Source organism: Poecile atricapillus, chromosome 4, assembly GCF_030490865.1.
Source record: "Poecile atricapillus isolate bPoeAtr1 chromosome 4, bPoeAtr1.hap1, whole genome shotgun sequence".
NCBI lineage: Eukaryota > Metazoa > Chordata > Aves > Passeriformes > Paridae > Poecile > Poecile atricapillus.
In genome coordinates, this window is record NC_081252.1 from 53,353,167 (window position 1) to 53,376,554 (window position 23,388).

Sequence of the window (23,388 nt, forward strand, 5' to 3'; positions counted from 1 at the left end):
AACGCTGGCTCTGCCTCCGTGGCCCCGGCACTGCCTTCTCCCGCAGATGTTTGCCAGGAGGGTGGGACAGAGCCTGGTAAAACATTGACCAGAGCAGGCAGACGAGGTGGTGGAAGCACAGGGCTGCCCAGGCAGGCAGGCAGGCAGCGAGAGCCCCACGGGAGCACACCAGCACCCACGGGAGCACACCAGCTTCTCCCCAGGTACCGTTCTCCACTTTCATTTTCCCAGCCTTGGCAGGCAGGAGGGTTATGGTGCTGGGGTACAGGGTTTGCCAAAGCTTGTCTCCCTGGAAGCAGGAACAGGAGTTAGCCCTGTTATTTTGCAGTTTGCTTTTATCGACTGTAGTTGGCTGAATGGTGTCATCTAGAGCACGGGTTGATTAACTCACGCTTGATCAACTAGTTGTTTGGATTTTGTTGTGTCTTCAAATAAACAAAATTAGTGCATAATTGCATTTGAAAACTTCGTTGTCTTCTAATAAAACTCAAACCTGGCTTCTGCTCATCTTCTAGATGAAGAGCAGGAACAAGAGTTGGAGTTTTTAATGAAAATGTGTAATCCAATTATTGCAACGGGGATGTGGGTAGTGACTCATGCTGAAAAATACTTGCTTATTTTTGACCAAGCTTAGCAAAAATAGGCAAAGTGACTAATTTTTTCAAGATTATTTCCATGTTCCTTGGAACATGGAACATGGACAGTAGACACAGAAAAAATACCAGGATTTAAGTTCCTAGTATGCATATGCCACTCAGAGAGGTGAAGATGAATAGATTCAAATAATTGTTTCAATTGTGTTCAGTGACTGAAAGTTTCTGCCAGCCAGTGGAAACTGACTCATTCATGCAGGAACAATCCTCCATGTGTGCTTTACTGGTCTGGATGTGTCTTTATAAAAGTACCTATCGTGACTCCTCAAAAAGTACTTTTTGCACCCCAGGCAACTGTCAAATAATCCTGAAGAGGGCTCAGTGTGAAGTGAATGACATGTTGTTCTTATTCATGATTTATTGTCAGCATGTTTTGTGTGCTAAACGAAATGCAAGAGATTCTTTTTTAAAAAAACTGTTGAACTGTTGCTTCAAGTTTATTAGTGTCTGGCCCTAACTGTGCTTCCTTCATGTTTAAATCCTCTGTGATGTGAGAGAGATTTTCTTGATGTGTTTGCTAACTGCGCTTGCACACAACATGATGTTAATGCTCAGTACATGCTCCGTGGTGTTAAGTTGCAGTGAAGTGTAGTAACACATTTACTTTATTAAAAGTAGTCTAACTGTGGCTCCAACTCCTAGCAGTACTAAAACTTCTAGTGCAAAGTGCAAGGAAAAGTTGCTGGAGAACAAAGCAACTGGATTCCCACAAATGGCTGCTTTAAAGGATTGACATATGATTCAATAAAAATTTTGGTAAAGGCTGCATCATAATTTCAGTCTGTTGGTGAATTTGTAGACATAAAGCATGACTATGATTAAGACCTGTGATTTTCATCTGTGTCACAGTGTTGTGGGATTCTTGTCCTCTCCTCCCAGGAACAGTGTTTGACAGTGAATTGTATATTCCAGTATCTGACTGTAAATTGGACTGATGTAAAAATTTCTTTTGCAGTAAAAAAAAAAAAAAAAGAAAAAAAAGAAAAAAAAAGTGGTAAAATCTTATCTGAGAGTTCAGAGATATTGAATTTTAAAAAATAAATATCTAAAACAAAAGACAGTGATGATAAAATTATCCTGTCTGGTTTCACACAAAGATAGGGTTCTAGCTGGTGACTATAAGGGAGTTTACTTGGCTTAAATGGAAGGGATAAGGATGTTGACAAAATCTGTTCAGTCTTTAAGGCCTGTTTGAGACAGCTTTCAGGATAAGGGAGCCATAACAATCTGTAAATTATGAACATTTTAAATTGTTTCAGTAAATAGTAGCATTCAGTAATAGTATCATTGCATGCTGAAATGAAGCAAACCGGTTTCATCCCCTGTGCTTGGTTTTCAGTGCAGCTGTTTACCAAGTTTCAGTTGGTTAAACCTGTGTACATAGACTGCAAGGAGAAAGGCTGCACAGGGATCACGAGAACAATCTGGTCTGCAAAATCTTTTTTTGGATATACAAGGCAAAAAAGACTGAGACTGGCGTTTAGACTGGTCTAGTTATAGAGTTGCAAGTCAAAAACAAGTCTCTCTGCACCCTGAAAGACAATTCCTGTGACACAGGCATGAATGCTAAACCTCTATGAAAAAAAATGTCCTGGATCCCACAAAGTTCACATAGTGATGCTCTTTTAAATTTTCAATTTATATTTGAACAAGAAATTACCATATTAAAGGGGTATATTAAATGGGAATGATCTCTTCAGATATTTTGGGAGTGATCCTATCAATGTAAGGGCCAGATATTCGAATAGCAAAAAAAGAAACCCTGACAAACAGAAACCCTCATGCAACCAGGATTGCAGAATGGGCATTGCAAAACTCCTGCTGTCTCCTCCCCGGAAAGTGTCAGGATTTCCCAGCTTGCCCATGCTTGCCAGGGCCTCACAAGGTGAGCAGTGCCCTTTTGGAGGTTGGAATAGCCTCGGTCCCTGCTCTCTGTGGGTGAGTGACAGGGCTGTCACTGGGAGGGTGCCAAGAGGAGCATCTGGGCCCTGTTTTCAGTGACCTCCTGCACTCGAGCACTCATTCCAGTGGCTTACATCTGCTTACTCTATTTGTTTGTGTAGCAGCTCTCACACCACTAGTGAGATTCCCCATTACAAAGATGTTGACAGCAAATCACCCAGATCAGATGGGTAACTTGTGTCTTGCTGTGCTGGACCTCTTTATTTAAGAACCTACCCCAAATGAGAACTTCATAGTTACTATTTTTACCCCTGACAGCCACATGGCCACTGATTGTGGCCATTGGGCTTTGGGCTTGAGGCAGAAGAGCAAGAGCTCCGTAGTCTCTTGCAGAAGACTCATTCCTTCTATGAAGAAAAGCTACTGGCTTTTCTTTCTAGGTATTGGACAATCTTTTCTATAGAAGTCTACTTGTACATCACCCACACGACCAGAAAAACTCTTTGTGTCACTTTGGGAACAATTTAAAACACTGGCACTTCAGTAGTTTATTTCCTGAAGGCAGAAGTGTAAATCTTAATGGGGGACACTTTCTTTTATAGGAGTAAGAGTTTTCTGAAGGAAGCTATTTACTTTTTCAGAGCCAATTGAAGAAGCATATTTTTGAGACAATAAGCTGACTTTCCTCTTTCTGTTGCAGTGAATTAAGTTATCAGGTAAAATACAAACATTAAAAGACATTGTGATTAGAGACAAGCAAACTTACACATTTCTACCTGAGCAGAAGTACTAGTGATGCATTGAAACCCCAGCTTTTCAATTTTGCTAAAATAACACAAAGTTAACCTATAAATTGCAGCTGAATGTGAAATATAATTTCCATAAAATTAAGTAACTTTAATTATTTTAATTGCAAAAATTATTTTGTGCTGTATGCATGTATATGTGGTTCCCAATGGTGCCAAAGAGAAATGAGTGCTTAGATCTTGATTTAGTTTTTCCGTCTTTGCAATGTGTACTTTCAGTGATAATATTTCTTTATGTATTTTGTGCTTCCTGTAATAACTTTCAGAACTTTTATTTTCTCTGAAGTCAGATGTTGCACAGGTCAGAGTGCAGTATATAGTTGATGATTAAGCATATCTATCCAGATGAATGGCAGTTCTGCCTTCCCCTCCCCGATGCTGGGTCACAATGTTTCCCTTTAATTGCAGCATTAAACAACTGTCAATATCAAACACCATTTGCTTGTACATTAGAAGGCAGAAGTAGAAGTAATAACAAAAAATTGTGCATAGATGGTTTTTAATGGTTGGACTAAACAAACACTTACTTCTCATACCACAGTATTCTGACTTGCAGATTTACCGCTCCTCTTCCCTGCAACTCCCAGGCCACGAGACTTAAAAGCAAAAAGACACTAAGCAGAAGTGCCATAGTGCCATTGAACCTTTGTATTTAGAAAGAAACAAGTTTGAGAGGTCAGCATATTGTATCTCTTGCATCTAATGAGTATTTAGATAAAAATGAAAACGCATTGTTCAAACCAGATCTTTTTGGTTTTTTGAATGAAGAGTCAGCCTCTACCAACTTCTCATCCCTTTTGAAGAACTGCAGAAACAGTCATTATTCCAGTCCTTCCTACCTCCTGCAAAGATATTATCAGATAAAATGCTGTGGTACTATAGCAACAATGTAGTTTTTAATGGTCTCCAGAAAAAATTGCACATCTTGCTCCTATCTTCTTTCCTCTGGGAAGTCTCTGTTACTGCAAGTGGAAGCAGCCCCCAAAACAGCCCTTGAACAAACTGTTAGCTGGGATCATGCTAAGCTTTGCTGAACAGAATGCTTTCCCCTGAAAAATTTGAGATGCTTGAAAAGGAACATTGCTATGTAAACATTCTGTAATGCACAGAAACAGCTTTTGACACACTGCTAATGCTTCTCCAAGTCATGGCCACTCTATCATGAAGCTCTTCCTTGAATGGCTCCCAGAGATGATCAAACCACACCTGTAGTTAGCTCTTTGTGGGCAGACAATTTTATAAACTTGAAACCAAGGGCTTTACAATAGAAAATTGGTGGATAGGCATCTTCAGGATGAATTTAACAGGATTACTTGGTCCATTGGTGTTAATCAACGGGAATAATAGATAAATTCTTGATTCTGCAAACCTTCCTCTATCTGGTAGCAGGTTTGTACCTGTTAATTTTATCCTGGGGGCCTACATTGCAATTGCATCCTACATAATGAAGGGGCTGTGGTTAGGAGTAAATCTGAAAGGGTTTGCCTTGCCTGGGTCACTGTATGGACATAATATCAAGGATACCTCTGAATGGATTTCCAGGGAAAAACAAGCTATATTACCAAAAAATCTGTAGTATGTGGCTATGGATCCCATTCCATATATTCCTATATTTTCATCTCCACAACATTTTTATTAAACCTTCTTGTCAATCAGTATAGCAGCGCAAAGGTTAACTCTGTGTCAGCAGTCACGTGGGAATCTCTCAACAGAGGGGACGCTGTTTGAAATTAAATAATGCTGTTGTTACCATATCACAGTGCCTGCAAAACCAGTATCATAGGGGAGAGTGGGAGATGACCAAGTACATCTATCAAATGAGCACCACTGATCCCAGAGATCTCTGTGGAGAACACTTGATACGGTGGTGGGCATGGGGGAACCCTGCTGCCCTTGGTTGTGAGAAGGCTGAAAGGCAGGAAAGGGGCTCTGGATGCCTGGTGTATCAGGACAACATTGAGAAAAATTCCATGGAAAGGAGCAATGTCACAGAAACAAACAGGGAGAGTGGTAGGAGAAGGGAACTGTAAGATGGGCTGCCTGGAGTGCAGAAGAGCTGCCTGTTTCAGTGGTGTATCACACCCCACAGCAGAAAGGTGTCATTTGGCTGGAAATCCAGGACTAGAATGCTGAGGAGCAATATAAAGTGCCTAAACAAGCCTGTCTTCTAGACAGCAGGCAACAGGGTCCTCCTTTTCACAATCTGGAGATAAGGGGAATAGTCAGTACATCCAGTGGAATTCTATTTTGACAGGCTCAACAGGCTACTGTCCTCTTCCTCAAAGCCGTGATGGGGTTTCGCCCTGAACTAAAGCCAACAAAGACCTTCCTGATCCATTTTGTGTTGTGTGGTTGCTCCAATAAGGCTAAAGAAAATTTCTTTCTGATCAGCCAGAGTGAAAACCACCACTGTGATTCTGTACTACCACCATAACTACAGGTAGCTGACAAAGCTAGAGTCATGTACAGCTGTTGAATATGGTACTGTTCTGTATGCTAAGTTTTTCACTCTAGTAGTACTCTATTTTGTGCTGCAGACTATTTTGATGTAAATGGGAAATTAGTGTTAATGTTGGATACAAATGCTATGATTTTTACTAACCAGAATAATGTACATGTTTGCAACTGAGCATTTTTCAAAGTGACTGCTTTCTGAACAGGTGTAAAGCATATATTTCAATGAAGAATGTGTTTCTTTTTAGTTGTTCTTAAAAATGGCAAATGGAAAGGTGAGCAGCCCTCTGAAAATAGAAATGGGATACATAGATTTATTTTAAACTTCATGATGACACATCTTCCCAACAGAAGAAAAGAGGGAAGGCATGAAAATTAAATCTGGTTAAGGCATTTCAATTTATGTTCATTCAACACTGTGGGCTCAGCTCTGCTCTTCATTTGCATTTAAACAAGGAAGTTTCAATAAAGGAATTGTTGAATTACTTGGGAGTGTCTTTAGGGTAGTGTGAAAAGACAGTGAAAACTCTTCTGTTCATTAACCACAGTGGTAGGAAGTTTACTGAGACTTCTGAGTGCATTTTGGGAGAGCAGGGAAGGTCCACCCCCAACGGCACATGTGTAGTTTTAGACACAGTTTAAAATTAATTGTGTTAGTTTTAAGGTGTGATGAGTTTTAAACTTCTTTCACTTGCTTAGATATTTTGCTGCATCAGGAGTCTAATCAGATTTTTGTTTTGTGGAAAACTAGAGAACTAGGTTAAAAACAGGTCAAGAAGGAATTACCTCAAAAGCATGCAAAATAATCATTCTTAGTCAAATTCTAGAACTTCTGATGGACAATGGCAAAACTAGTAAACTGGTTAATTTTTCCCTCTGTTTCTTTATGGTGATGAGCAGTCTTCTTAAACTCCTACCTAATGAAGTGAAGGGATTCTGTGCTAGCACCATGTAACAGAGCTTCACAGTGCAGATCTCCATTAGCCCTGGGTATGTAGGACACTCCAACGACCTCACTAGACTTTGTGTCCAGAGTCCATGATTGTTCTCCTTGGCAAGTTATTAACAGGCACTTAATTTTATAATAGTGCTGAACTTTGAGGCCTGATTGTTTTGTTCTGAGTATACCATAAAGTTATGTTTAAAAAAAAAAAAAAAAAAAAGTGGGGTGGGGAGGAGGAAGGTTATTTTCAAGAACTCACAACATTTTTACAAGTTTTTTAGTAAGTAAATTTTTGGAATACAGTTGTGCTAACATGCCAGGCTATGAGAGATAGGATCTGTGCCTTCTCTTTTTTCTTTTTTTTTTTTTTTCTGCTTGTCCAATCCAGTTCTAGGAATTTTACTGTTTTGTTTAAATTCAGGTTTTCCAGAGTTGTTATTATGTAAATCACTTAATGTTATGTTTTTGTGAGTGAACTACAAGCAGTTTAAAAAAGGCTTAGTGTGTCTTGTAGATTAGTTTCTGTGTCAAGACAGCAGAAACTGGGAACATCTCTGGTTTGAATCCTTCAGGCTGTTAGCAAGCAAGATCTGCAAGTTTTTGTGAGGGGGGCACACTCAAAGACCTGACAAATAGATGTGCAAGCAAGTTCCTCTACTCCTCCTTTTTAATCCCTCTGATATCCTTGACTCTGGAAGGCAGTTAATATTCAATACTCCTATAGCTACAGGTGGAGTTTTGGTATTTAGAGACGATGGCAATTCCTAACAGAAAAGTGATTGCACATAGTTCAGCAGCTGGCATTTGACCATTCCAGATCTAACCTTCACCTGATCAAAAAAGAAAAGAAATGCTTTTTTTTTTTTTTTAATTAAGCAACTTTGCAAATGTTTTTAGCTATGAGGGCAGCTTTTTGAGACTTCAGATTAGCGTATTACATTGGTGGTTTTCTTACATGCAATAGATTTTCCTGTTTGCTTATAACAATATCTGGGACTGGCAGTTTTTAGTCATAATTAATTCAAAATTCAGTTAATTCATAGTGTCTATAAGTCTCCTGTCAGTTCTATCAGTAAGAGATCAATAGGGTCATATATTTGGGTTTTGCTGCGGGTTCTTTTGAAAATTAATGTGGGATTGAGCAAAGAAGCTGGGAGGTGGTTTTTTTTTGAAAACCATGACCAAAACAAATGTGCCCACTTGGATCATCTCTTCAGCTTTCAAATAGGATTTATTTCTGATTCCTGAACATGGTCTATTTCTCATTTATTCTTCTGCTGCTCATGTGAAAAAGAACAGACACAAATGCCAGAAAGATGAGACCCCTTCCCCATCCATAAAAGCAAGGAATATACACAGGAAAGGACAGGAGAGCTGCAGCCCAGGTCACAGTCCCAGCTGCCTGGGGGGGCATGTGCATGGTGACTCCATACCCTGGCCCATGACCAGATAGATCCAGCGAGGAGAGAGCAGTTTTGCCTTGCTGTGGAGGACACAATGCACACCCATGCTGAATGCTGACTGGGCAGGTACTGAAGGGGGAAGACGTTCAACCCTTTTCAGCTTCTCAGATTGTTATACAGCGATTAAAATAGATCCCCCCATGTAAAAACATGCCATCAGATAACAGGACACTCTGACTCATTAAATGGACCCTTGCCAAAATTGCTTCTGGAGTGTTCCAGTTTCTTGCTTGGGTCATGATATTAAATCATTACTTGCACTCAAGTTCTATAAGCCAGCCACTTGCTGGTTGAATAGACTCATAAACACAGCTGTACTGGCAGCTACATTTTAAAAGATTTTCTCCAAGCATTGGGCTTGACTTTTAAAAATAGCCTGTTTCTTTTGCACAGCCTCTCACCTTCAAAGTATGACCCCCTTGCTGAAATCTGGTTGTGAAATACGACTTTCCCATTCACCTGCTAGCAGTGGGATGCTTTCTGTGCAAGCTGGGTGTAATGGCACAATATTTCATTCCTGTTTGGTGATTTAAGGCTCTCAGCAGCAGGCTGTGCTATGATGTGCCCCTCTCTCCTCTGCTTGCCTGTCTCTTCCCAGGGGAAGATGCTGTTTCCATTTGTGTACGGGTTTTTTTAACCACTTGTACTGCAAATGCCTGTGAGAAGGGGGCAGACATAGAGATGTTTGCAGCATCCTCAAAGTGGTCCAGTGATAGGTGCATATTTCTGCACATTTGTAAATGAAATAACCTTTTTTTTATAGGCCATTTAGACATTTCATAAAACTACTCCACTTCTGAGAAACCAGAAGAAAAATAAATTTTGCCTCACCTGACCCCAGGATAGGTTTCTTCTGGCAGATTTCAGTAGAATCACAGAAAGTCATTTGGAGATATGACACCAAACATGTGCAGCTTGCACCTCGGACTTCCGAATTTATTTTGCCTACTAGAAACTGTTTTTGTTTAGAATAACTTTTGTAACAAGCAGTTTTTATTTATATTTACTAAGTATGTTGTATTGCTTAAGGAAAATAAAAGTAGGTATCAGAAAGTTTATTAATTTAAATGAATATAAATTTAATATCTGTATCAGAAGCTGGGGGTGGCCTGCTAACCCCTCTGGAGCAGGCTGGCTCATCCATACAACAGGTGTCCCCTTTTGTGATGACCCTCCTAGTTCTGAGGCATAATAATAATTTCTCATATGCTTTTTGTTTGCTGTCAGCTACTGAAGTATAGTATATAGAGGGGTGTCATGAAACTGAAGGTGTGCATTTGACCAGAGCATAGGATCACCTGGGAGTGCAACAATATTCTTAGAAGATTCTGCTGCATCAGCCCAGGCAACCATTCCTGGCGCTAGCTGATCCATTTTGTCTGTCCCTGAAGCCACATTTGGACTTTGGTCAGGAAGAATTGGCAGTTTCCCTCAAAAAGAGGACCCAAAAGAGAGCAGAGGGTTTCAATGGCTGGGAATGGACAGGACACATCCCCTGCTGTCTCACAGGTCAAATGGAGGTGAAGCACAGGCAGTGGGCCAGTCCTTCCTCCACCAGGAATCTCCTCCTAGAAGTAAGTGATCCTTGTTCTGAGCGGAATTTCTGCAGCTCCTCCTCAAGAGATGAGAGCTAAATCCAGGTGATGTGCTTGTGCTATGGCCTGTTGAGATTTTTTTTAAGCTAAACAGTTTTTGTGCAGAGCATACATGATAAGAACCAAAAATGTTCTTTTAAGAACTCAGTTGCAATTGAACTTTCATGTCCAGAATGTAATTTATGGGCCAAACCAAGAGAAAGAAGTGCTGAAAAGCAGGGCAGAGAATCTATCTGAGTTGTAAGACCCCAGAAGTAACCTCTATCCCAGCTACAAAAGTTGGGGCTCTTGTGTGCCACTCTGCCCTGAAATGCAACACATTCCTCCATGCCACATCTCCAGTTGTTGGTTCCTTTTTCTGAGCTAGGAATTGACACCGAGTTTTATAAAACATTATTATCCCAGCTTGACAGGCACTTAGAGAAACTCCTAACAGGTTTTGATGCTATCATAAATTTGCCCCGCTTTCACACTGTTCCTTATTTTCCTTGATAATCCCAGTCTAAGTGTATAATAATATTCATTCTGGCTGTGCAGCTGAGGAAGCACTGACTTCCCTGTTCAGATGAGAAACAAGAGTATTGTTTGATATTAAACAGTGTGTTGTTTTGGTGCTTTTGCTGCTTTTGAGTGTAAGGACATCAGAAACAAAGCCCTATAATGGGATAATAAATAAACTGTGTTTTCCCTTTGCTGAAATAAAGGCACAGTAGTGTGCAGTACATTAGCTGTCACAGGTTTCCAAACCAACAGGCAGACAAGCAGTGGGATTGTTCCCTTATACATGCTTATCAGAAGATACCCTCTACTCTTCAGATTTCTACCTGTCCTCGGTGTTTCTTCCTTGTTTCATTATAAGGTCAGCTCTTCCGGAGTATGTTTCTCTAAGTCTAGTTTAATTTTAAAATGAAATAAAGTACAGCATAGTCTCAGAAAATTTTACTCAGGGTTAGAATGTAACTGTGTACTTTTTTTAACAAAGTTAGTGTGACCTGGGCAATATAGTGATTAAAGTTTGTGTTTGAAAGACAGAACTATTTTATGGGGTTTTTTATGTTTTTATGTGTTGTTGCTTTAAGACATGAGTAATTAAAGTCAGACTTCCCAAGCCCAGTATCTAGGCACCCATACAGTCTTCAAAGGCTCTTGAGCATGCTTAGTTCCTACTTATCTCAGTGTGAATTTGACAGACAAGGACTGGAGGATTTAAAATCATTGTAGCAGGCTGATCTATGACTAATACAACTTAGTACGTCTGCTTTCCTACAATACCACTATGGGAATTTAGAGCAATTCCAGCTTTAGTCCAGGTTCTCAGCAATTCCTATCCTGCCAGCCTTTGCCCTTCTCCCATGCCCCTCTCTGCAGCCTGTCCTGCAGGCTGTGTGGCTGCTGAGAGCCATGGATGCCACCAGCTGCATGTACAGCCCTGCTGGCCACTGCTTCCCCAAACAGCACTGGGGAAAAGCTCAGCTCTGGCTGCTTCTCCCTCAGCTTGTAATCTCAGAGTTAGTCCTGGCTTTCCCAAGGCTGCATGAGCTCTCTAAGACCTCTCTCCACCTGAGAGAGGTTTGACTGCACCTGGTGCAGAGATCCACAAGTGGGAATGTGGAGGTGAAGGACTGGCACACGTGTCACAAGTTTCTAGTCCCTGCAGGGGTAGAGTGTGTGACCATTTGTAGGAAACCAGGATGGGAACACCACATACTCAGCAAAAAGGAAGAGCATGCAAGTGCTAGGATGTGCAAACAGGGAAATTAACTCAGGCAAAGACAATGAGTCTATTATTGCCTGTTTGCTCAGTTACAGCAGCAAACATTGTTTGTCTTCTGTGCCAAAATGCGTTCTCTCCTCTTCCAAATTTTACAGTAGTTTCTATGTGTGTGCTTTCAGTGTCACAGCAGCTTTACTGCTAGAGCACCTGCCATTAGTCAGAGTGACTTTAGCCTTTTAACCATGAACTATTGCTGGACTTTGTTCGCTTTGACATGCTAACCTTTGGCCAGCTGAAGTAGGAGAGAAGCTGGCCACTCTGGCGAAGCACGGTCACAGTGTACCCAGGGAGGAACCTTTTGTAAAGTGCCCTTTAATCAGCTCCAGTCATCATTAGGGGTTGTAATGATTTAGGTTTCGTTGACAGTCTCAGGAGAAGAGCATCTGAAAGCACAAGGTCTGTCCTGCTGCTTCTCTGTGACCTCCTAAGTCCCTGGCTGAGGTCTCGAAGCAGTGGACGGCTGGGTGCTGGGGACGCAGCGCTGACGGAGGCACTGGGTGTGTGACGGCTTAGCAGGGCACGATCCTCCTTCTGCCAGCCAGCTGAGGAACGACCAATAGGTTAGTAACCATACCCCATGGCAATGTTGTGGTCATGGCTATATTTCCTGTGGTATTTAGAAGAGATTCAGGCTGTGTCAAAGGGAGCCTGGACAGTGAGAGACGTGTTTCAGTCTCTTGGGAAGTAGTACATGCCCTAAAACGCAATTTGCATTGAGGAGGTGGTTATGGAAAATCTTGTTTCAGAAATCTGTCTTCTTGGCCACTAAATGCAAGAGACTGTCTTATGCTTTAGGTAGGAAAGTCGATCCTTTGTGAAGCTAACTATGCTCTGAGCATGACTGAGAATCCCTGTTAGAAACAGGCAGTCATTGCAGAGGCTCCTGCTCTTCCAGATCACCAGTGTCCTGTGCCACAGCATGTACAGCAACTCTCATGCTGTGCTCCCCAAGTGATCTTTTAATGTTATGTTTCATCTTCTAAGGTGATCAATAGCACACCAAAAGTAAACTTTTCAAGTGTATAAAATGGTCTTTTCTGGAGTAAATACACAAAGACAAAATATTACATTTTTTCCTCTCTGAAATTATATAGCTCAGTAACTGCATAAAGAAATTACTTTTCCTTTGTTGGTTTCATCGAGGCAATTTTAATCCACTTACATACATTTCATTTCTAGAAATAATTGTTTCTAAAAGAATTGAGAGTTTCCAAAGAAAAGCAGTTTAAAGCCTCAGGATAACCTTATTACTCTTCATCGGTCTTATGATACATCTTCAGAAAATAACTTTGCTTCACTTTTCAAAGGCCAGACATTAGAACAAGGCAAACCTCACCATTTGATAGCTTTATTTGCATTTTCTGGAATGTCCTCTCTTGTACATACCACCACTTTCATACCATGAAACATGTAAGAAGTCAAATTAAAACCCTAATGTAACATAGTTCATGTCAAGCATGATGATGTGGCACCAAGAGTGTATTGGCTTCATTCAGATAAACTTATACACTGACAAAATTTCAACCACCTCTTCACATACACCCCTAAATATAAAGAGAACCAATACTTTCTTCTGCAGATAGAAAATTCAAACCTCAGAGGTCATGTGAAAGTCTAAGTATTTGGACAGATGACAATCTGGTGGTTGCCACATTAATCTATGTGCTAGATAGTAATATATTACATTTTACATTACATATTATAATATATTGCACTAATCTTTTGGAATATTCTCCAGTGAGGTAGACAGAAAGACAATGTCTTCCTCCTTTGGTTCTCTGAAGGTAGCACACAGCCCTACAAAGGTCACATTTCAACCATTTTAGCTTGTATGGAGACTGTCACAGCTCTTTCTCTGGATATATGGTAAAATGCTTACTTTGAAGATGTAACCTACACATATTCCCTCCAATTAAATGTGATTCCTTTAGGAGTGAGTTTACCTTGCTTGTTTTTAGGAAGGGCAAAATCACTGACCTTTTAAAGTTCCTGAGAAGATTTTTAATTTTTTTTTCCAAAGAAGTGGAGTATCTCTGCATACTTACTGCCATTTGTCACTCATTTAACACACTGACAAGCTGCAATTTCCTGTTTAATTGCAGATGCATCCTTGCAAACAGCTCATATCTCAGGTGCATGGTGAGCATTATTTCTGTCCCACAGCTGAGAACAGTTGATCACATAGGTTATAGGTTATATCTCTTCTAATAAATAAACAAATAAATGCTGGGGTGTTTTCCCTGAACCCAAAGACAACCTTTTAGATGAAGTCTTCTCCTTCCCCCCCAAAACAAGGTGGCCTCAACCACAGGGCAACACACAGCTTAGGCAGTCCAAGTGTCTACATCCACCCTGCAGAACAGAAGAAATCTGAGAGAGAAACACAGCAGAGCTGAGAGTGCAGATACTGCTCAGAAGAACTCATATTGTGGCTCCAGCCCCTCCTTTAGCCAAAGTAAAAGCATCTCCCTATCTCAGGACCATTTCATGTAGCTTCCAAGTCTGAACTTAAGGATTTAGTTACTGCCGATTTGGAAATGTCCTCTTGAAAATACAAACCTTCTCTTAGAGGTAGGAAGTGTGAGGCTTAGGTTCTTCCTGAATGAGACACATCTCCTGTTTAGGTGTTGTCAATGGCTCAAGAGTGGCAGATCCTGGATCATTGTAGAGATATTTTCTTTACTGAGAAAGGGAAAGAGCAATTTAGCTAGTGGCTTTAATAATTACAGCCATTCAGGCCGTTCTTTTCATTCCTAAGTATTTCAGCAATTATGGTCCTTGAAATCATAGACACTTTGCCCAGTTTGTCTTGTCAGATATCTATTGAGGTAAGTTATGTCAACAGCACTCTGAGATTTTTCTTTGAGAAAGAAGCATTTTATAGCAGAAGTGTAGTTCTGTAAAAAAAAATCACCTCCGTGTGGTTATTCAGAGCTGCCCATTAACACAGCCTTTGAGCACTTTCAAGTTTAATTAGGTGGGCTCTACCCCGCAGGGTGACCTGGGCAACTGTGGCAGAGAGGGGATGATGCTTGAGAGTCCCACACCAGCAGTGGGCCCCAGCTCAGGTGCAGCTGCAGAAGTGAAAGTGCCCTTTTACTATTTAAACATGTTTGGTTAAGGTGAGTGTTTTCACCACAAGGTTGCAAAGTTCCTATCAAGAGTCGCTTATGTTACACTTCTGTTTGTGTGCCATGCAAGTGGCTTGATATGGAAATAGCTCTAGGACTTGCCAGCGCTGTAGATAATGTTTGGTGGAACAACAAGCAAATCCATCCTGTTTCCTACACTGCAGAAGCACATCTTAGACTGGCAACATAGTTCAAGTCACCCCAAAACAGTATCTCAGGAACAGCATGCCTGCAGCTCGTTTCTGGAACAATGTTGGCTGCTGAGAAGAAAGCTCAGCTGGAGGCAGGTTTGCAGCCCCAGTCCTGCCTGCCCACAGGGAAGGTCAGCAGTGGAGAGGAGTAGACAGGATGCAGACACTGGCAGAGGAGGAGCCAGAATGCTGGGCTGAGGTTAGGTAAAGCAAGGGCATGTGACAGCATTGGTAAATCTGTGCTGGACCACATGGACAAAGTCTGCCTTGCGATGGGCCAAGAGGTGTGACCCCACTCCTGTCTCGTGGCAGCACCCACCACTGATGGGTGACTCGCTCATAACAAATTCTTTCCTTGTGAAATCCCATCACAGGTGTTCTAACAAGCATGGGGCCGGTATAAAGCTCAGTCTGCTTAATGCAGTCCTCTCTGGTAGTGATGCCTTTGCTGCACATGCCAGTTCAAACTCTGCCAACATCATCAAAGCTGCTTTTTATAATCCTGATAGTAAATCAGTTTTCTGAGAAATGGAAATTGTGGACATGTAGTAAAATATAAGAGATGCTGGAGTTAATGGATATTGTAAATTCCCCAGCAGATCATTCAGTCTCCTGAATGATTCAGTCTAAAATTTTCCTTCACGTTACTGGGAGGCAGAAAAATTAATTTGCCTTCCTAAAGGAAACTCTGTCAGTTTCCTTATTGGATAACCTCTTTTTATACACAATTTCCATGTGATGCTTATTGTTTCATTTTCAATAAAACATTAAGAATGAAAATAGAAAGGATTTTGCCCTGAACAAATATGATGTCAGTTGGCTGGAGGAAGAGTTCTTCCCTTAATATACTTATATTCTACTGCGAGCTGTAAAAAAGCAGAGCAATTACTGGAAGAGACTGTGTGTGCTAACCACACTCATTTTCATACCCTGATTCTGAAAGTCAGCTGTAAATATATGCTTGGAGACCTTTATTCTCCTTCTTGTGAACATGTATCACAAAACCCTGTGGTTTTCTTTGTAAAAAGGCCCTGGAAGGAACCAGCAAGAATGTTGTTTGCCAGTGACCTTTTGATTATCAAAACTGGTTGGTACATAGTTGGCTTGTGCTGGCTGGATATCCCTGCTAGCCACAGGAGGTGGCCACTGGGTGCTGTTCAGTGACCTATTGAGCTCACACTACTGTGCTGCCCCGCCTTCCTTGATTCCTCTGGGACCTTCAGCCTCTCAATAGCTGCATCTCATAGTGCTAAAATTCACCAGCTGCATACAAAGTTATAAAGACTTGCAATTTGCTACTCTGCTCTCTGGTCTCCCTGGTTCAGTGAGCTCATTGGTGTTACAGAAAGGCTGCCATTTACCCCACTGTGGAATCTCGCTGGCCTCCTCAGAGGAGGAGCTGTGCTGTGAAACTGGATTCAGCAGGTTTTAAATGAAGCCCTTCCCCTGTTTTCCCGTGCATTTGCTCAATGCTGGTGACCCGACAAATGCTTTAAGCCAGCAATGCTGGCAGAGGAACAGGTCCCACCTTCTTTTACCCCTCTGCCAGCACAGGTGGTGTGGGTGGGTGCATGGTGCAGCTGCACAAACGCTTGTGGCAGCACATGCAGAGGCTGCAGGAGGGATGGAGTGGGACCCTGCGTAGACAGCACCAGTTTAACACACTGGTGAAGCTGTGGTGTCTAAAAGTGGTCTGGAGCAGCCATATCAGGCCAGTGAGGGCAAAACCTTTTTCCTATGGAGTGTTTTATTTACCCTAGGACTGAAAGGCAATTATCATATTAACCTCCCTTGTAGATATGTCTATCCAGAACCCACCCTGTATTTATTTTAATGGAAAGCAAACATGCCACAGAAGTGTAATGGCTATGGCTATATAAAAAAACCCCAACTTTGTGTTTTGCTGGTTTCCTTCTGGTTTGTGTGCTAATTAAAATCTATTGCACTCCATGGGTTTGTTCGTTATCTGTTTCCTTACATTTTGGAACCTAAAGTCTGCTTTCAAGTTTAAATGAAAGCACAAAATTATACATGGGGAAACTGAGCCTGCTTGTTACAGTGATCCTCTGTGCTGACTTTCATTGCAGAATGACAGTAAAATAGATTTTTGCTAAAAATGGAACAAAACTTTTGCCTAGTGACCATAAAGGTTTTTATAGCAAATCCCACTGCCCATGAACCAAAGAAGCCTAAGACTAAAAAACAAAACAGGAAAGTCCAAGGTGTCCTTGGCCAAATTTCCCCCTGTTGCTAGGCACTCCACCATCAGGTGTGTGAGTTTGTCCTCTCCGTGGTGGGATAAAGCATGTGGCTGGCTGGCAGAGCAGATGGGGAGTCCATCTTTAAAAAGGCAATTCTCTGTGATGTGGCAAGGTAAGGATCAAAACACTGGCACAGGTTATGTGTAGAAGAAGTTTGGGTGTGAGAGAACTTGGAAAGCTGTGCCTGTAACAGAGTTTATGTTCTCTAAAGGATCTCCCCAGGTTTTGGTCTGCAATAGCTTAGGAAAGTCAGGAAATGACAAAATCTGCTGTATTAACTCACATTGTATAAGAACAAGTGTAAAATAACATGTTATTAATTTAAATAAAGTGGTGTTGTCCCTTTAAACATTCAAATAGGCAATAAAATTGTTCTATAAACATGGGGGAACCTGTTCTACCAAATACAGAGTGGCTTTGTTAAAAAGAGAAGGAAATGATAGAAAAGGAAAAAATATGCTGAAAAAAATTGTTACATTATGAGATCCCAATTTTTGTGGCTGAATTGTGACTGGGTTTATGTGTGAATATACTGATCAAGGCTTTCTGAGATTAAGATTAGAGACCTTGCCAGTCACTCTCAGATTCATGTGTCCTTTCAGTGAAATATTTTATGTGGTACATTCCCTTCTCATTGTACTGCAGTCTCTCAGTAGTTTTTGAAGACCAAATAAAAACATAAAGGCAAACCCATTGCTCACTCCTTACTCTCGCTTCTCATTTCACTTGCTCATGTGTTTGCACTGTCACATAATGCTAAGTTTCCATCATGAAATATCTCCTGAAAACCTATTTACTACCATAATCATCAAAAATACTCACTCTTATCTGGACAATGACATCTCTCCAATAAAATGATGAGCCTGTCGTCAGCCTCTGGATCTCCCAAAGCATTTGGGTTTGATCTTTCTAAAAATCTCAGAAAGCAGATACAGTGCTTCATTAGTGTTTGTCATCACACTGAGGAGCCTGGTGCACTCCATCTGTAAAGGCCAGTTGATTACCTACTTGTGGAAGAGAGACAGCTGAGGGGAAGCACACCAAATTGCTGGAAGTCTTTTCTGCACCAGGGAGAAGATCCCCATTCACAGGCATTACCTTATTCCAATGAATATCCCTTTTTTCTTTCAAATTTCCAGCCTTTTTATCACTATATTCAGGGTAATAACTATTTAGGAAAAATCTTTCCCCTGCAATTCCACTACAGGAAAGAATAAAAGGCAATAGAAGGTTTAAGGAAAACCTGGGCATGGATTGGTCTGGACTGTTCCCTTTCACATCACTTAGGATTTACTCCTGCTTCACTGTCAATAATTAAAATTAAATTAAATCAAAACAAAACAACTAAATATGTATGTTATTATTGTAACAGTGGGTGGGCTTTACTCATTGTAGCCAGCTGTACATTAGGAAAGAAGTGCTTATATTTTTACCCCAGAGCAATGGATGCTGTATGAAGAGAGGAATGTGTGGTGTATATACAGTCCATCCTCCTTGCTGCTTACCTGGCTCTGTCCTTAACACTTTTCCACTCTTCCTTATGTGCCATTATAAAGAGGTATATAAAGAGTGCAATCATTATGAATGCAGTGGTTTTGAAGTCAAAGGAAGCTAGGTGTCTAATGTCAGGGGAAGCTGGGAGACACGCTGCAGAATTCTGTCCAAACTTCTGAAGTTCCTTATAAAAGTACAGCCTGCAGGAAAAATTAATATGTTTTTTAATTCTGCCACTGGGAATGGTAACACCTCAAAATACCCTGCAACAGATGATCTGTTGATGATCCTTGTTTTAAACAATAATGGGAAAATAACTTGGAAACTAACAACAGGATGCAGCTAAATGAAATAGAAATTAATATGAAATATGAAATTAATATTTCATTTTCATATTAAATGAAAGGCTAAGGGTTCAAGAAGCCTCCCTACATGATCCTAACTGATACAGCATTTGAACAGCCTTCTAAAAATGAGCCCATCAACTCACTGGCTTTTACACTTACACCAGAATAGTCTTCTCTGGGCATTCAAGTACACACACAATTGTAGTTGATAGGATTCACTTTACAATACTTTTAGCTATAAGTTTGGTTTGTTTTCCAACAAAAAAAATATGAAGTAAGAGAAAGATACCAAATTTTTTAAATCAATTAATTTGACAGAGTTTTGCAAATCCATAATTGCCAGTTTTTTATACTCACCTTCTTACAGAGATCAGTGGGATTGAGGCATGGATCTTATTTTGGCAGAATCTCCTAGATTTTATCCTCAGTTTTGATACTTATTTTTTCCATAGTCTTGGGTAAACCATTTCAATTTCCTTGGTGCAGCTTACCTGTCTGCAGGGCAGTACCTGCTTCTCTGCAGCTCTTGTAGCTAATGGGTTAACATTTGTAGGGATGAATTCTGAAGATGAAAGACATGCACAGTAGACTTGGGCTGCCAGCATTCTGGGACCAGGATCCAGGCTCCAGGTGTGTTTGTACAGTGTCTAACACACCACAGCCCCAGTACAGTGGATAAACAAGCATAAAAATCCAGAATAGAGTGATTGCAATCACCCATTGGTTTGCAGTGTAAGTAGAACAGCTCTCCTTCCTGTTTGCTTTCAGAAACTGCCACAAAGATGCTTCTTTTGCCAGTCTTTACCATCCTCCACATTTTTCTCTCCAACTTGGAGCCTTCTAATATTAGAGCGCTTATCTCTGCACCCACTGACTCCCCTACCCCTCTTCCCTACTGACCAGCCTCTGACTTGGCAATATAAGGTTGTTTTTCAAGTTTTACATGCGCAGACTAAAGAACTCAGAGGACAAGAATAAACTATTATGTAGGACCATCTCAAACAAACTGACAGTGCTTCCTCTGCAGAATATACTTGTATTTATGGTTTGTCACTGAGAGGTTAAGACACTTTTCCTTGCACATGTGGATGCCCTGAGGTTGTTGCTTGTGTGTTGTTTGGATAGAGGCTTGGGCCAAGCTTTCTTTTTGGGGTGGGGAAAAACAGCAAAAAAGGAGAGAAAGAAGAAAGGAATGGTTATGCCGATAAAAAGCGCCTGGGAAAGGACAGAAAACTGTAGTTGTTTGCTACTGCAATATGCTTTTCACCTTCTTCAGGCTGTCTCCTTTCCCAGAAATCAGCCATCTCCCAACGTCTGCCCTGCTCCCTCTTCTCCCACTGGCTGGTTGTGCACACTGCTTGCCAGCCGGGCGAATCCATCATCCAAAGAGTGTTTCAGAGCAGTTCCTCCTCTTGGCTGCTTGAGAAGGTGTGTTGTTTGCTTTGCCTAAGTGCTCCCAGGGCCTAATGCTCCGTTGTTATGTACAGACCATTTCTACTGTCATGAATCATGTTTTACCACCCCTGTGCTTTTACTTCTGCACCAGGTGCTTTTTTTCCTTTTGAGCAAACACATTGGAGTTTCCGTGTTTACTGCTGACACAGTGCATGTCGGGTACATGGCACAGGTTGAGTTATTCCTACCGTCCCACCGCCGACATGATCAGTAAATCTGTTTCTCACTCCAGGAGCTGCAGATCCTTTGTTTTTCCTACAACCAAAGGTAAATTGATTCAGCGCGGCCTGAAATCATTTTGCCAGACGCACATAAAGAAAAAAAAAATATTTCACTGAAAAAGCCTTATGCAGTCAAGCAAAATATGCCCTTTTCTTATCTTATCTGTTGTGAGTAACCCAAGCTATTTGCACAACGCCTTGTGCTAGGAAGGAGTTGTTTGTACATGTTTCACTCCTTTTTTTCCAAGTTTTGAATTTTGAATGAAATCTTTCTCTTCAAATTCTTTTTACCTGTGAAAATGTTACAGTTTCTCTTTCCTATGCTTCCCTGAGGGTTGGACCCAGCCCTCCCTCCAAAGATCCCTTCCTTGCAGATAATTTTCTATTAATCTTCAAACCACTTTGGAGAGCTCTCTGCGTCTGGCAGCACTAACATCCCCTCTCCCTCCCGTCCCACCCACTTAGCCTCAGCCTAAGAGCCCTTAACAAATGACTCCCAAGGAATTTAAATGGCTAACGCTCGCTGGCCAATAAAGAGATGCATAAACTCTATAACCAGGTTGCACAGCTCTTGCCATTAGGAAGAAAGGCTGCTCAGGCAAAGGCGCAAGTCCTCTTAACCTGTTGCACTTCGATCGCAGAAGCAGAGAGGTAAGGGAAATCTTGTTTGCTCTGTAGGGCTTTTTATCTGGTTTTCATTTATCAGGGAGTTGAGACCAAATGTATGTCATCATCAAGGCATGGGTTCAGGGGTTTGCCTTCCTTTAGAGGGTCCTAAGGGGTTGTTTGAGAATTACGCAACTGCTTGTGCGATTGAACTGCGAGATCAACATGTGAATATCTAAAAGAATTTGCATAGTAAATACCAAATCGAATGTCAGAACAATGGACACTAAATCACTGACATTTTAGACAGTCTAAAATCATGGCTCAGAGATATCTTTTCTGCTGTCTTAAATTAATGAAGTAAAAGGTAGTCAGTTGCAACTGCTTGACATTGTGTTTTCAGTCAGTCTGTCTCTGCCATTGTTTGTGCCGCCTGGTATTTTGTTCTGCTTTTTCAGGAGATTGACATAAAAAAATCAAACTTTAAAAGTGGATTATCAGTTTTTGGTGCAGAATTTGGGGCTTGTAGGTTGAAGGTGGCTAGGAAGGTTTAAGTAAACAGGGTATGTATGCAAGTATTATTAATATAAATGAATCTCTATAGCTCAATTCACATACTGAAAACTTGATGGCGTTTAAAGAAAGTCAGCTTTGATATTATTCTACTCATATTCTACTTAAGTAGCATGTGAAATGTGTAGGACCTGTATGTGACATTGGACACGTGACGTAAATCTGTTCACCCTTATTTATTTAATTATTAATTTATTGTTTTATTGGGGTCAGTGCTGACAACACTAGTGAAGTTTGAACTTAAACCAGAAAAAAATGCAGTTGTTGAAAGTAAGGTTCAATTAAAACAAAAGACAAAAATGTCAATTTACGTGTGGATTAGATGCAGCAGATGTATAGAATGGTGTCCTGTCCTGAGCTAGGTGGAATTGAAACCATGATTCAAAATGTATCTAAAGCACTCCCTCTCCCTCTGCACATGCAGGCTTGCCATGGGTGACAGTCTGTGCTAAGAACATTTGAGGGATGTCATGGCAAATGTTACTGCTGTCCCCTGCAGTGCTCCATGGCCTGGCAGACGGGGTTGCAGAAGGGACATCTTATTCAATCGCATTATCACAGCTGATCTCCGAAGGTCTTCACACCCAATGCAGTCTGCAGCTGGTGTTAGCTGATGGTGCTGCACCAAAGATCTTGCCAGTGTGTATAAGAGTTCAGAGAGGTTTTTAATTAAATTGACACGGTTAATCCAACAGAACTTCAGAACGTGTCCTTTATGTTTGTCAAGACAAGGCCACATGACTGTCTGTCAAGAACTTGTTGTAATGTTGTTAGTTTGATTATTTTTCCATGGGTTTTTCATACAGCTTTGCACTGTATAACCAAGATTAGATAATACATTGCATAAAAATAAAGTTAACAAAGGAGTCACAATTTTGCTACTCTTTTTAATGATTTCCATTCAATTCTGTATTTCAGCTCCAGTCTTTGCTGAAAAAATTATATTGAATCAAATGACCCTTGTCTTCTTTCTTCAGCTTCTAATTAAAAAAAAAAAAAAATCTCATTTAAGGTCAACAAAAGGTGAATTTCAAAATATATCTGTCTCAAACCTCACTCCTTTCCTGGAGTGAACAGAAATTTCATTTAAAAATCACATGTATTTCCAAGTGAGCTGTAATTTCAGTAGACTTAAATTGTCTTGAATTAACCCGGTGCAGGAGAGTTGCCCCCTGAGAGCGTTCCTGTCTTGGTTAAACTTTTTTTTTAATTTATAATATTAACCCTGCGTGCAGGTAACGAGTGCTGAAAATCTCTTCCTTGTACTTGTAAACCTTGTTTCTCAATTCTTCAATCCAGCGTTCAAAGGTCTGTACAAACTTCTTAGATCAGAGGTCAGGTACAAATTGCTGCACTTTGCAGCTCCTTTCTGCCGATATGACAGAATTTCACAGGAAAGACGATTGACTTCCAGCCCCCACTCTTCCACGCACAGGCAGCACCAGGCAGTTAAAATGGTGATATGTACAAGTCAGCTATTGGTACCTGAGTTTAATTAATAACTAACTGGGTTTCTGTG

General features: G+C 40.9%; 1 protein-coding gene across 8 annotated transcripts in view; it reads left to right on the forward strand.

The window, feature by feature from the left end:
* RBM47 (RNA binding motif protein 47) overlaps positions 1 to 23,388 on the forward strand; it is a 76,955-nt gene that overhangs the window by 35,445 nt on the left and 18,122 nt on the right. The window contains exon 1 of one of the 8 annotated variants that reach the window (XM_058838250.1): positions 49 to 203. The exons of 3 other annotated variants lie outside the window; for them this stretch is intronic. Coding sequence is in view for 2 of the 5 variants with exons in the window: in XM_058838242.1 (XP_058694225.1) it covers positions 21,229 to 21,341 (113 nt within the window). In the remaining 3 variants the exon portion in view is untranslated. Of the gene's footprint in view, positions 1 to 48; positions 204 to 3,201; positions 3,272 to 11,882; positions 12,151 to 21,216; positions 21,342 to 23,388 lie in introns of those variants that run through there. 4 more of the 8 variants (XM_058838248.1, XM_058838246.1, XM_058838242.1 and 1 more) reach the window with 4 other exon arrangements.